This window comes from Anopheles funestus, chromosome 2RL (genome assembly GCF_943734845.2).
Source record: "Anopheles funestus chromosome 2RL, idAnoFuneDA-416_04, whole genome shotgun sequence".
Classification (NCBI taxonomy): domain Eukaryota; kingdom Metazoa; phylum Arthropoda; class Insecta; order Diptera; family Culicidae; genus Anopheles; species Anopheles funestus.
Genome location: NC_064598.1, coordinates 15679854 through 15692234, shown reverse-complemented (window position 1 = coordinate 15692234; position 12381 = coordinate 15679854). Strand labels below are relative to the sequence as shown.

The window sequence follows — 12381 nt, the reverse complement described above, 5'->3', positions numbered from 1 at the left end:
TGTACGTCTGTGGTGACTCGTACCGATGACATACCAACTGTCGTTCTAGGGTAAGTAGCAAATGTAGCACGAACTGTATAGTTGAGAAATTATAACTTTTTTTATTGGGAATAAATAAACAAAGAAGTAATTATTTGGGACTGTGCTGAACTTACACATTGTTAAACAGAAAGCAGTTTTTAAAACAATATGGAGGCGCCTGGTGTTAGAAAAACCACTGCCGTTTTTACATGGAGACGCCTGGTGTTTTATGTTTTAGTTGATGATTATTGTAGTAATGCGCTTGATCATTGCACTGTTTGATCACGTTAATTGCTAAGCTTGTTTTGATGATGTGTCTTTGCATGAAAGACCATTTATTCTATTCGCCTCATCAAAAAGAGTTCATCGATGTAATTGAAAACAAATGTCCACACAAGAAATAATGATTATGTTAAGATTAAACATTAAAATTGGGTGTAGGAAAAATATTATAGGCCAAAAACAAAGGTTTACTGGTTACTGGTTACTTGGTTTTATTCGGTTCCTAAAACTCATTCCGGTCCAAGCGGATGAATCGTTTACATGTGTGCTAGTTGAGCATATTAAACTGCTTGGGCAACATTTTCTCTTTTTTTCAGTTTCAAACACACTTTTGCATATCGTTGCTAAATATTTTAAGATGATGTTAGGCAAGCAGACAGAAAATTTGATAAATTGGTAAATAAAACAGGTTTCAATAATCTATGTTGGATCGAGTCACGGTCGAGTGTCAAATGCAGATATTGGACAAATGGAATCAAATGTGGCTGAAAAAAATCCAAACACCAATTCCGTTGCATCTGGTGCGTTACTGTTTTAGATTTCAAACAGAAGTATAACTTTTCATACGGCAACAGTTTGGTTTCATGAACTTTGTTCACGAATGCAACCGAATGCAATAAAACGCTTATCCTCCATTAACGAGATTGACACGAAGCATAGCAATGCACATCGCTGCTCAGTTATGTATTTGTGTTGGTAACATGCACATAGGGGCGAAAATCAACGAAGCATAGGCGAAAACTAGCTTGTGTGTGTGTGTAGCACGCATCAAACAAGTTGAACGCACGGTCGCGTGCAAACCCTGTGAAATGTTTCATTGAAGTGTTTCTTCGTGAAACATTTCATATTGCACAATATTGCGTACGAATGAAATATTTCACTGCAAACCGTCGTTTTTCCAACAACAATACTGAAATTTGAAATTCTCTCTCAAATTTGAATGTCGCCGCAGCCGTTAAAAGGTCGCAATTTGTTTTTTGTCGTTGAAATTGTTATTCATTTTAATTTAAGTTATATGTCTACAGCTGCGATTATGCGTGTATAAATACTTTCAAAGATTATTGTTTAACAAATTTTCCGTATCAATATAGCCTCGTTGGGATGGTTGGCCGGTGTATGAGAGATTTACTGTTACAGGAACATTCTTATTGAACACGTGCGTACAAATGGTGCGCACATCTTTCAAAATGCTTTTCTTTTTTAATTCTTTAAGGCTATTCGTTACGTTCATCCTCATATTCCATGCAAAAGAAATTCGTTTCTGTTTAGACACTTATTGCGCTAATGAACAACTTCGGATGTTAAAGTGAGACTGGTTTCTATTGCTTGGTTAGCTATCATAACGATAAAGTTTGATTAGAACTAGAGATACTCTTATGCAGATTATAGCAGGTTCGGAGGAAGTTGGTGTAGCTCACGAGTCAAGCTCTACATCGTCTCATCGTAAGGAGTAAATTTTGTCTGAAGTACTTTTTTGTAGATTTATTAAATAAAATTATGTACTAAGGAGAATGGAGTGAACTCAAGAGATATATACAGTAGAAAAATAACACCTGTGTGGGCAGATGTAGAGAATGTTCGGCATTCTCCCAAGAATTATTGGACATTCTCCAAGAATGTTGGGACCCAAGAACACAACGGCGGCTAAGAATATGACGCAAGGATCTGTTCCTATCCGGTGAGCAAGCGTTCTGTGTTTCATACCCCTTACTCCATTTAGAGTTGTTAATATTTACATTTCTAATTAGCCTTCGTTCTAATCGCAAAAGAAGTAGAGTTTGAAATATTCGCTTCAAAAACACATACTCAATCGGGTCTCCCCATTTTCAAAGACACCACAAGAAACCAAAATTATACATACAGAATTAGTGACATCCCAGCTGTGAATGTGGTCAATGACACAAATTTTTTAAATTATAATAATGCGATAACACGGATTTATCTGTTTCTTCGCGTGCGTTACTTGGGAATTCTTTGCATAACGCACACCATCGCAAAGCGGGCAGCGCTGAGGCCATGGTGTAGCAAATGTTCATTCGCACAGTCCACACCAAATGGTAAATTTAGTTTTTGTTTTCTTCACGTCCCGAACGTCGCACTAAGCTATCATTTGCAAATTTTTTCACCCTTAAAATAAATAATCCCCCCCCCCCCCCCTTTCTCATGTCAGCACTTGTCGGATTTATCACGGTGCACTTGAAGTAATAGTAGTAGTATCGCTGCGTTATAAAAATATGTTGCAGTGCACTCGGTTGTGTGTTGCAGTCTTAGAGCAAACAAACAAAACAACAACAAAAAAGCCACCAACACACAATTTCACACAGCTCGCGGACGCGTTCGGTCTCGCTTCCCCAGTCGGTGCTGTGTGCTTGCCGTTTAATGTTGGCGAGATAGCAATTTTTGACATTCGCTGTTTTCGCATACGCGCGTTATCTTCGCGAGCAGCAAAAAAAAAAAACAAAGGTGAGACGAGAAGGATGGGTCGCACATGGTCGCGTATCGTGGAAGGTGCTTGGTGCCGATCGGTAACCGAATTTCGACCGGCGAACTGTGTCTCCTCGCAATCGTGGTGCGTACTGCTAGATGCTGCTAGGTGTAGCCGCAAACCGTCCTAATGGAGTCGGGTGTAGTAAAGGAATGGGGGATGAAATGAATGGGGGATGAAATCAAAAACTTGTTGCACAGCCCGACCACGACCGACACACGTTTAGTCGTGTTTGAGAGCGGTGTGTGCTGACCTACAACAACTTTCCTTTCCCAGCGTTTTACCGTCCGGATACGGCGTGCGTCTACCAGTGTGCAGGAATGTATGTATGCGTACATATAAAACCTGTACGTGTGTGTGTATGTGTTTGTGTGTTTGTGTGCGTAATTGCACATTTATCAGTGCAATTCCGCGTACGCCGCTCGGACGCGAATCTGGTCTTTATCGAGTGCATTTGGTTCGTTGCCGTTGACGGTTGATGGGGTTGCTAGTAAGTGCATCAACAAACACAGCCTCCCGCAGACGTCGTTAAATCGTGAAAAATCAACAAAAATCAAAACAAGTGAACATCAACAGTCCTTCCTTCGCAACCCAGTGCTACTTTTCATCGGTGGTATGGATTGCAAGGAAGCAGCACATCATGCACCGGTTGCGTTGTAAGTGCAAGTTTAAAACCTTCAAGTGCAGTTGATATATGGTGCGCGTAATACAAACCCGCATACAAATTACAAAATCACATACACACGGTTAAGTGATAGTGAGAAAACAAACACTACCAGCTACAGCAAAAGCACCAACAAACAAATGTACTTAAGCCGTGTAAAAACAAAGCACAGTGGAATACAAAAAGAAAAACATTGCATTTATGTACAGTGAGAATTTGATTATTCAACGTTTGCAACTGCATCTTCGAATGCACTCTGCCGGGTTTTGCACTTCACCTGGCACCCTGTGCCGTGCTCTTGTGTGTGCCTTCAACGAGAGACGGAAGCCAAATGCCGAACACGAGAAGGGGTACGGGGGGGACACGCGGGAGAACTTAAAGAGAGGGATTGTGGCGCTCCCGTTTTGGGAGCAACCATCCTTCCCCTCCCCCGCCCCCCCCCCCCAGCTAAATGTCGTGCAGTGGTGTGCATCGAAGACGTTCGCTCGGTCGTTCAATAATAAAAAGTGCATCGAAACCGCACTGGTCCTGCTCCACCAACCAGTCTGCCAAACCCTTCAGATTCTTCTCCACCCCCCACACCTTAAGCATGCACCCGGTTGAGGTGTGTATGGGTCGCGGCCACTTCACGCACACATGAGCGCGCTCCTTATAATTAATGCAACAATGTTGCTCCGTTTTCATTTACTTGCTTCCTCTCCCATGCATGCATTCAGCATACTTCCACCTCTTCGCATTTCCCCCCTCCCTTCTCTCCTCTCCCACACACACACACACCGACACAGGTGCACATGTGCTGCTCTTTACCGCGTGCAAAAATTGCATTTCCCCTAGGATTTCAGTGTAGTGGAGAACGTGTTGTCATGGTAGCGTTCGTTTGGTTTCCGATAGTGTGTGCAAAAACGTGCTCCGGCAGTGTGTGCGTGTGTGTGTGTATTTTACGTGTTTGCGTAGAAAAAAAAAAACACACAAACGTTTTGGCCGATTGCGCTAGATGAAGAGCAGCAGATAAAGCGCGTTTTTGCGTTTGCGGCTAGCCTCCGTGTACCGAAAATCAAAACAACAAAACATATGTTTTCGGAATGTTGCACCAGTTGGGCCCCGTTGGGGTACCGTGGCACGCAAACATGAGAGAAACCGCCAAATATTGTTTAGCATCGTTTGGTGCATCGGTTGATTGAATTAGTGTAGGTCCGTGTAGGGGGTGGAAAACGGGGGGAGGATAGGGGGTGGACCATTAACGGGGTGTGAGAGCCAAGCACTTGTCACATATTTGTTAAATGAACGACACGTGCATTTTTATAACCATTTTTTGTTGCTTGAAAAAGCATGTATAACAGAAACTGTTATACAAACGTTTTGTTTTATTTTTACAACCATTTTGTATTAAGCATGAGTAATGGTTTTACTTAACAGATACTCACTTCTTTTAGCAATTTTATTTCTTATTAAAATATGACTGATGACTGTTATACTCTTATACAAAATTACAAAAAAAAATTGACATTTTTTTTCTGAATAATTTTTTTTTCTCAGAAAATAGTATAAATCACACTGAAAAGCACTTTCTCTCGAAGTGTTCTTTTACTTCGATGAATGCCATTTCATCCAACATCAGTAAACCAGTTCCATGTGTGTGATTCTTAAAATCCTTGAAATGTGATCCTTTACCAAAAGTGCACTTGTCCTTTCGCACCCTTTGTTACCCTGTCACAACGGGGATCCACACCCCGGCTTCCCCCGGGCCGTTCTCCACCGCAACCAAATGGGTTCACACTCCTTCATCAAGCTGTGGCGCGTGTTTCATTGCGTAGAAGCACTCTTTGCGTGCTTCCTGCCTTGATTTCTGAACTTGATGGTTGTCGCACTACCGTCGAACCGCACCACCCAACTCCTTCCGGAGTCCCACCCACATGAAATAGTTTTGCTGTCGCGCATAAAATATATCCCTGACAAATAGTTTGCAGCTGTGTGAGTTATTCTGTAAAGAGCGAGACAGCGGGACGGTGTGAATGAGAACGAGAATTTGTTTTCATGTGTGTTGGTGGGGAGACGCGATCGTACATTCATACACGTGCTCGGTCGTCACTATCGTTTGTCCGGGTAAAAAAGGGCAGGAAAGGGATTGGAGGGAGCGTGTGGACATAAGGTTCGCGAAATGTTCGCCACTAAACGTTTGCGTGTGCGTTTAGACGCGTCTGACCATTAACGCATACAACGCCAAGGTGGACCCGCGGACTCACACCACACTGGCACAGAGTGTCACAGGCCTGTTTGTGAGTATGGGGTCGAAACAAGCGAACGTTTCGTAGATGTAGCGAGCCACCGCGAGAGAGCGAGAGAGAGAGCGAAACGCGCGCTTTGTTGGTTATGTATGTGTGGTTCGGTGCACCGTTACGCAAGTGTGAGAGAGAAAGCTGCGAGAGAGGGAGAGAGGGAGCGCAAGAGCGAGTGAGAACCGAAACCGATGGGTAAGTGAGACGGACGAGATTGACTTCGCTTCAACTCTGTTGCATTGCGTGTCGGCGATGCACTTGGCGAACTGCAGTTTGTTCCGCAGCATCGTTCCCATCGCATCGCATCGCCAGTGAGAGAGCCTGGCGCATTTGGAACGCAACACTTTACCGTATTTCGCCGTTGCCGTTCGAAAAAGGCGCAACCTTTTGTGTGTGCAGAAAGTGTCGAAGTCAAAGTCGAAATAAAAAAATAAAACCACATCCTCAAAACATTTGTGCTGTACTGTCCGTGAAGTTACTTGCTTGTGGTAGCGAGTTGTGCAAGCCGCCGGTAAAAATGTGCTTTTGCTAAGTAGTACGCTTGATGCGAGGATCACTGATCGTGAAACGTGGTGCATCTGCGTTGCCGTTCGTAAAGTTAGTGTCGGCTGTCGGAGTGAGTTCTAAAGGCCGGGTTAACGCACGTGTTAGAAAATAGTTCACAAAAAAAAAGAAAATCACAAACAACGAACCCTACCAGACACACTAGAAAGGGGTTCGTGTTGTGCGTAAACGGATCTGCGCTCGAAGACGCTCCTAAAACCAAAGTAAGCTTAGCGACGATAGGAGCGAGGACGGACATTTTTCACACAGTTGAATTGCACAGTGAAGGTCGTCTGCTCCGTCTGCCGAATAAATCCTGAGCGGTGTGTAAATACAGATAGCATCGATAGTCCCGTATCCGAGGTACCACCGGTCATAGTGGGGACAGTTTTTTTTTAAACCAATAAAATTCACATTGACGGGCTGACAAAATAGTCGAACATTCGCCGGAATATCTGACGGTCAGACACACGCAGGCCGCTAAATCAAAGCGACGATAGAAAGGGAGGCGCCCGAGTTTTGATAACGGACGTGCGCGGTAAAATGCACACGTGTACTCTGGTTCGGTTTATTTATTATTTTTTTCCGTTTTAACTCTTCGCGTTAAAGTGCGCTGATAACGCGCGTGGTGAAAACTTCCCGTGAACAGTGTTATCCCAAATTCCAATGCGACAGTGACCGGGGGGGGAAAAAAACGTGAATGCACGGCCTAGAAAAGTAAATATTCACACTGCATGTACGATAAGCGCAAATCGGTCTAGTGGGTTATTATTATTATTTTTCATCGGTTGCTCGAAAAGTGAAGAAAAAGATAATAAAACCAGCAGCCCTTTCGATCAATTTACGAATCCAAATTTTTGTGCGTGTGTGTTTGCGCGTCTGTGTGTAGGTGTGTGAGTGTTTGTGAAGGAATCACTGTATTTGGCACTATTTGGCGCTTGAAGTGCAAACAGCGCAGAAAAAAAAGAAGAAAAAACACCCGTCGAGTGCAATTGAGGGGGGCTTTTGGGGGTATTGTTGCTGTCCAGCAACGGCCACGTGTGTTGTGTGATGTGTTAAAACTGCAAGAAAAAATAATAGTGAAATCATCGTGTGTGTGTATATCATTCTTTTTCCAACAGAGTGCCGCTGGTGCGATCGAGTGGTTTGTTTGAAAGATAGTACTTGGGTTTAGTGGTGAAAAATTGAAAAAAAAAAACGAAACACGACCCAGCCTTTAATGGCTTGAAATTGACGCGTGTGTTGTAAAGTTTCTGAGAGATCAGGAAATTTTTGAAGAAGATAATAAATCAAGTGTTTTTTTATCACCAGTCAATGGTAAGTGAAAGACTTTTTTCAAATAGTAAATCTTGCTATTTACATCAATTTCAACCGATGATCAGTAGGATCTAAAACATCAGCTTACAATTTTTTTTCTTCTATAAATTACGGGAATTTGCATTGATTGTTAGGAATTTATCTATCTTATCGTTATTGGACTTCTGATAAAAAATAATGTAAAATTGATTGATTGATTGATTAATTGATTTGAAGAGGATAATTACAATCCGGTGTATTTAAACTTGATTTAGAAGCAGTTTAGAATTTTATCTTATTCAGTAACTTAAAACGCAAAGCATATTCGTTGTAAATCGATCTAAACTTCTTTTAAAAGTTACATTATTTGTTAATTAGTTTGATAATTTATCATTATTTTGATATCATTGGACTCGATTTAGCCGATTTTCAAAAACAGATCAAACGATAAAACTTAAATTATCGATTCTTACTCTTTACGCTGGAGTTATTTATTAATAGTTAAAAACTGAATTTGATAGAAAAAATGTAGATATTCTTTATTGAAACCTTTATATAAAAATTATTATTAGAAAAGTAAGCAAATTTTTAGTTTTATAAGAGATATTTAAATGCTTTACTGCAAGTCATTAACCAACTACATGTAAACAGCGTAAAAATAATTTAATGACAAATTGTTACAATGTAATGATTGTAACATTGATTAAAGAGGAACAACACTGTGTTGTTTCAAAAACTAAAATTAAAGAGATAAACTTATTTTATATCGTCTTGTGCCAATTTGTTTCTATCAAATTCTCCAATCAGTAATAGTATGTTATTACACATTTAGAACTTTAGTCCATTTTATTAGGTTTTTGTTGTTGTTACTGAAAAAGATATTGAATTATCAACTCATTTATAATCCTTTAACTATTTCATAGTTGTCACGAAAAATAACATACTCAGGAGCAGTTTAGAGCAGAAAAAATAATTAAAGAAATATGTAGAAAAAACCAACTCATTAAAAACATAAATCAAATTTACATAAACTAACATAAACATAAAACTAAATTTAATTTAAATAACAAAACAAATTTTTTTTTAAGGAACATGTAATCGACAGAAAAACTGTCTAAGATTATTTCTTAAGTTAAACGATCATCATATTAAAGTCAACTAAAAGCCCTAGTGATAAGAAATTATTCTTTGCCCTAGCACAATATTCGCAGCAGTAGCCTAGCCTTTCTTACTTCTCATTTTAATTTCTAAAACATCGAAGAAGAGCACTCTTTCTGCAATAAATTTATAATAATTGATATAATGCAAACAATTTGCCTAAATATTTTGATCTCCATCTTGCAGGTCCACCTGTAACTTCGCATCCACGATACAACAACCAACCTTCCCGGTAATCCGAGAACGATCGTACCCGAGTGGAAAAAAACATTGTATTCTGTTGTAGAAAAAACAACTTCTTCTTTAAATAAGCTAACGAAACTCTTCACCTTGCTGCTTTTAAAAGATTGGAAAGGAAAATTGGTGGGATACAGCTCGGCTTTCCTCGTTCCTCGCATTACCTTTACTAGAAAGGGACAATGCCACACACCATAGCGAACGATTCGCGTGAGCTCGAACTAGCTTCGGCAGGATTGTACATTGAGCAAGCTTCCAAATGTTGAATCGGTGTGCAAATCCGTCCGTCATAAGTTAACTGAGCAGCAGCAGCAGCAGCACAGTGTTCGAGAGTGACACAGCAAAGCACGAAGTAAACGGATCGAACTGGTAGTAGAGGTGCCGTTCGAGAGGGGTAAGAGAAAGTGGTAGCATAAAGGGACTTAAAGGTTCGTCACAAAAGTCGTCACATTGTGCGCAAGGGGAGATGCAGGGGTGATACAGATTAGCAGAGCGAGAGCAGTGAAATACACGGTGAGGAAAGTAAGTAGGTGAAAACAGAGACACTTTTCGATCGCGTCGTCGATTGTGATCGACTGCTAGAGAACGGTGAGAAGCATCAATAACCTTTCCATCTATCGTGCCCAAGCTTCGTGTCGAGTCCGGTGTGGTCTAGTGGAGGGCCGCTTTCTTACCATAGGGCTACAGATGCATGTGCAAGTGCATCGGTAAGGATCGTGACACAATAGAAATCGAACAAGGGTGCGCTTTGTGCAGTTACTAGTCAGGAGTTTCACAAAAAACAGGAGTAGAAAGCACAAGAAAGTAAAGAATTTAAGTTTAGGAGAAAAGAGAGAAAGAAGAGAGAAAGAAAGAGATATAGTCAGCAGGAGTGAAGGGAGCTGTTGTAAGGGGAAAAGGCAAGCATTTTCGGCATACCCTCACGAAGTAGCGCGACAACCACACGTGTGTGCGTGTGGTACAGTTTTCAATGGTGTCACAGGACCGTTGGGCGGAAGCAATGTCCGACTCCGGGTACGATTCGCGCACGGACGGCAACGGTGCGTCCAGCTCGTGCAACAACTCGCTCAACCCGCGGACACCGCCGAACTGCGCCCGTTGCCGCAACCACGGTCTGAAGATTGGGCTGAAGGGTCACAAGCGCTACTGCAAGTATCGCACCTGCCACTGCGAGAAGTGTTGCCTGACCGCCGAACGACAGCGTGTGATGGCGCTGCAGACTGCACTGAGACGTGCCCAGACCCAGGACGAGCAGCGGGCGTTGAACGAGGGCGAGGTACCACCCGAGCCGGTAGCTAACATTCACATACCAAAGCTATCAGAGCTGAAAGACCTGAAGCATAATATGATTCATAATTCTCAGACGAGATCGTTTGATTGCGACTCCTCCACCGGATCGATGGCGTCCGCACCGGGGAACTCCAGCGTGCCCCTGACGATACACCGACGGTCGCCGGGAGTGCCGCACCATGTCGCCGAACCGCAGCATCTCGGAGGTAAGTCGGGATATGTCTCAAATTTCCTATTCTGTATATTCCGCAAAAAAACATTAACGATCGTATGGATATGGCGTGAAGTGGCAACAGCTACAGTAGCGATGCCTTTCTGCATATGATTGAAGTCAAAATGGCAAAATATTGATTGTTTCCTACCGTGAGCATGTCTTCAGATGGTATGCAACCTTCTGCACTGGTACTTCTGTATGCTACAGCGAACCTCTTAGCTTCCGTCACGCAAAGCCAACGCACGCACACGGCCATTGAGTTGATCGTGAGCGATCTCCACATCTATGCTACTCCTTCAATCGGTGTAGATAGCGCCCCATTTCCCACGCGTAGTGCGCTACATTTCATCCGTTTGGGTGATGAACCGCTTCCACCATAGAGAGGTACACAAACCAAAAAAAAACCACTCGGAAATCCGTGCACGAGGACCGGTTTGTTGGATGGCTGTAGGAATGGGGCGATCAAACCTTCTTCCTTCTACGCATCTTGGTAGGATCGTACGCAGTTCCATTCGTTAGTCAGCAACCTTTCCATCCCGGCGGTTCAACATGCCACGGAGAAGGGTTATAGTGTGTTGGCCCCAAAAACTTCTCCACGGTGCAACCTGCCCAGGCACCTGGCTCGGAGCGTTACATGCGGTTTGGAAGATGGTGTCGTTTTGTGCGTATATTTCCACCGGCTACTCCTCATGATTAGCTGACCATGGTGATGCTCTGTTTGCCTTTACATCTCACTGCGTTTGTGCGATCCATCCGTCTTCTGTATACAGATAAATGTGGCTGTGTGTTTGTGTCTCCGGACTCCCCAACAAAACGAGCCCTTTTTTCGCATCGTATTACCATAATTATATTATTTAATTATCTACTTCTTTGCGAAACGCTCTGCCTCCAATGCAGGCACCCGATGCCGTTCCCGGTTTGTTTTGCTTCGTTTTTTCTTCTTCTGTGTTGAGCTTTTATCGCCGTGTTCTTTCCATTGGCACATTCTTTACAAGCATGCATCCTCGCCGCATATTTCGCAGGAGCAGAACCATTCCCTTTTGCGCTGCAAAGGCGGCGGTTTGCAACAAATCGAACAGGGTTGAGACAAAATTGATCACAGAAATTGTGTGGCGCTCGTTTGCGGTGGTGGCATTGTGGTAGCACTGGTTTCGACTAAGAGCACGCTAGTAGCAACACATAATTGCAAACGGTATTCAGATGTTAAAGACGGTAATGGGCGTGTGGAACGTATGTTTCACTTGTCGCGATCCGGTAAAGCGGAACAATAAAAACATGAAAAATTATCCTGTATTGGCTTTGGTACCAAAACAATAAGGCTCGCTTGTGGCAGCGCTAGAAGGTTGCAAGGTTTCTGTAAGGAAACCACCGCAAAACCTAGGCCGTTGTTTATCTGACCGTGGAATGTCTGTTAGGAATGAGCGCTGAAAACTGGTTGAAGAAGCGAAAAGCGTGTAAGCGGTTTTTTTTATTTATTTCATTATTTGTTCTTATTTGCACAAGTGCAGACGCGAAACGTGTCATCCTTGGACGATTGTTAGCCCGAAGAAAATGGCAATGGGATGCAGCAGAGGTACAGGCGGTATCGCCAAATTGCTCTTAACTTTTCCACTTGTGCAATTATTACTTGTTATATCTTATTCCTCCCGCATCGTATGCTCTCTACCTGCCGCCTGCCGAAGGATGCTGTACCGGCAAACGTTGCCAGCCGCCAGCCGTTTCTGATAGTGGTCTGAAAGTGTAGTCAAAGATTAAGTTTTGTCCGTATGCTAAATAAAAGTTTGCACGCAATCCCGAAACACTTTGGCGGCACGTTGTGTTCGGTGTCGCTGCACGAGAGAACGATTAGCTGATCTTTTGGAGCATCGATCCCTGGGGAGCCAGGGAGTTGCGCTGTACTAACACTTGCATGTGC

At 42.8% G+C, this 12381-nt stretch overlaps 1 protein-coding gene across 7 annotated transcripts in view; it reads left to right on the top strand.

The window, feature by feature from the left end:
- The first annotated feature begins 3260 nt into the window (after positions 1 to 3260).
- Positions 3261 to 12381, top strand: part of LOC125765005 (uncharacterized) — an 86176-nt gene continuing 77055 nt past the window's right edge. The window contains exons 1-3 of one of the 7 annotated variants that reach the window (XM_049429833.1): positions 3261 to 3278; positions 7393 to 7588; positions 8912 to 10458. In XM_049429833.1, coding sequence (XP_049285790.1) covers positions 9933 to 10458 — 526 coding nt within the window. In that variant the 5' untranslated portion in view covers positions 3261 to 3278; positions 7393 to 7588; positions 8912 to 9932. The other 6 variants (XM_049429832.1, XM_049429834.1, XM_049429828.1 and 3 more) reach the window with 6 other exon arrangements.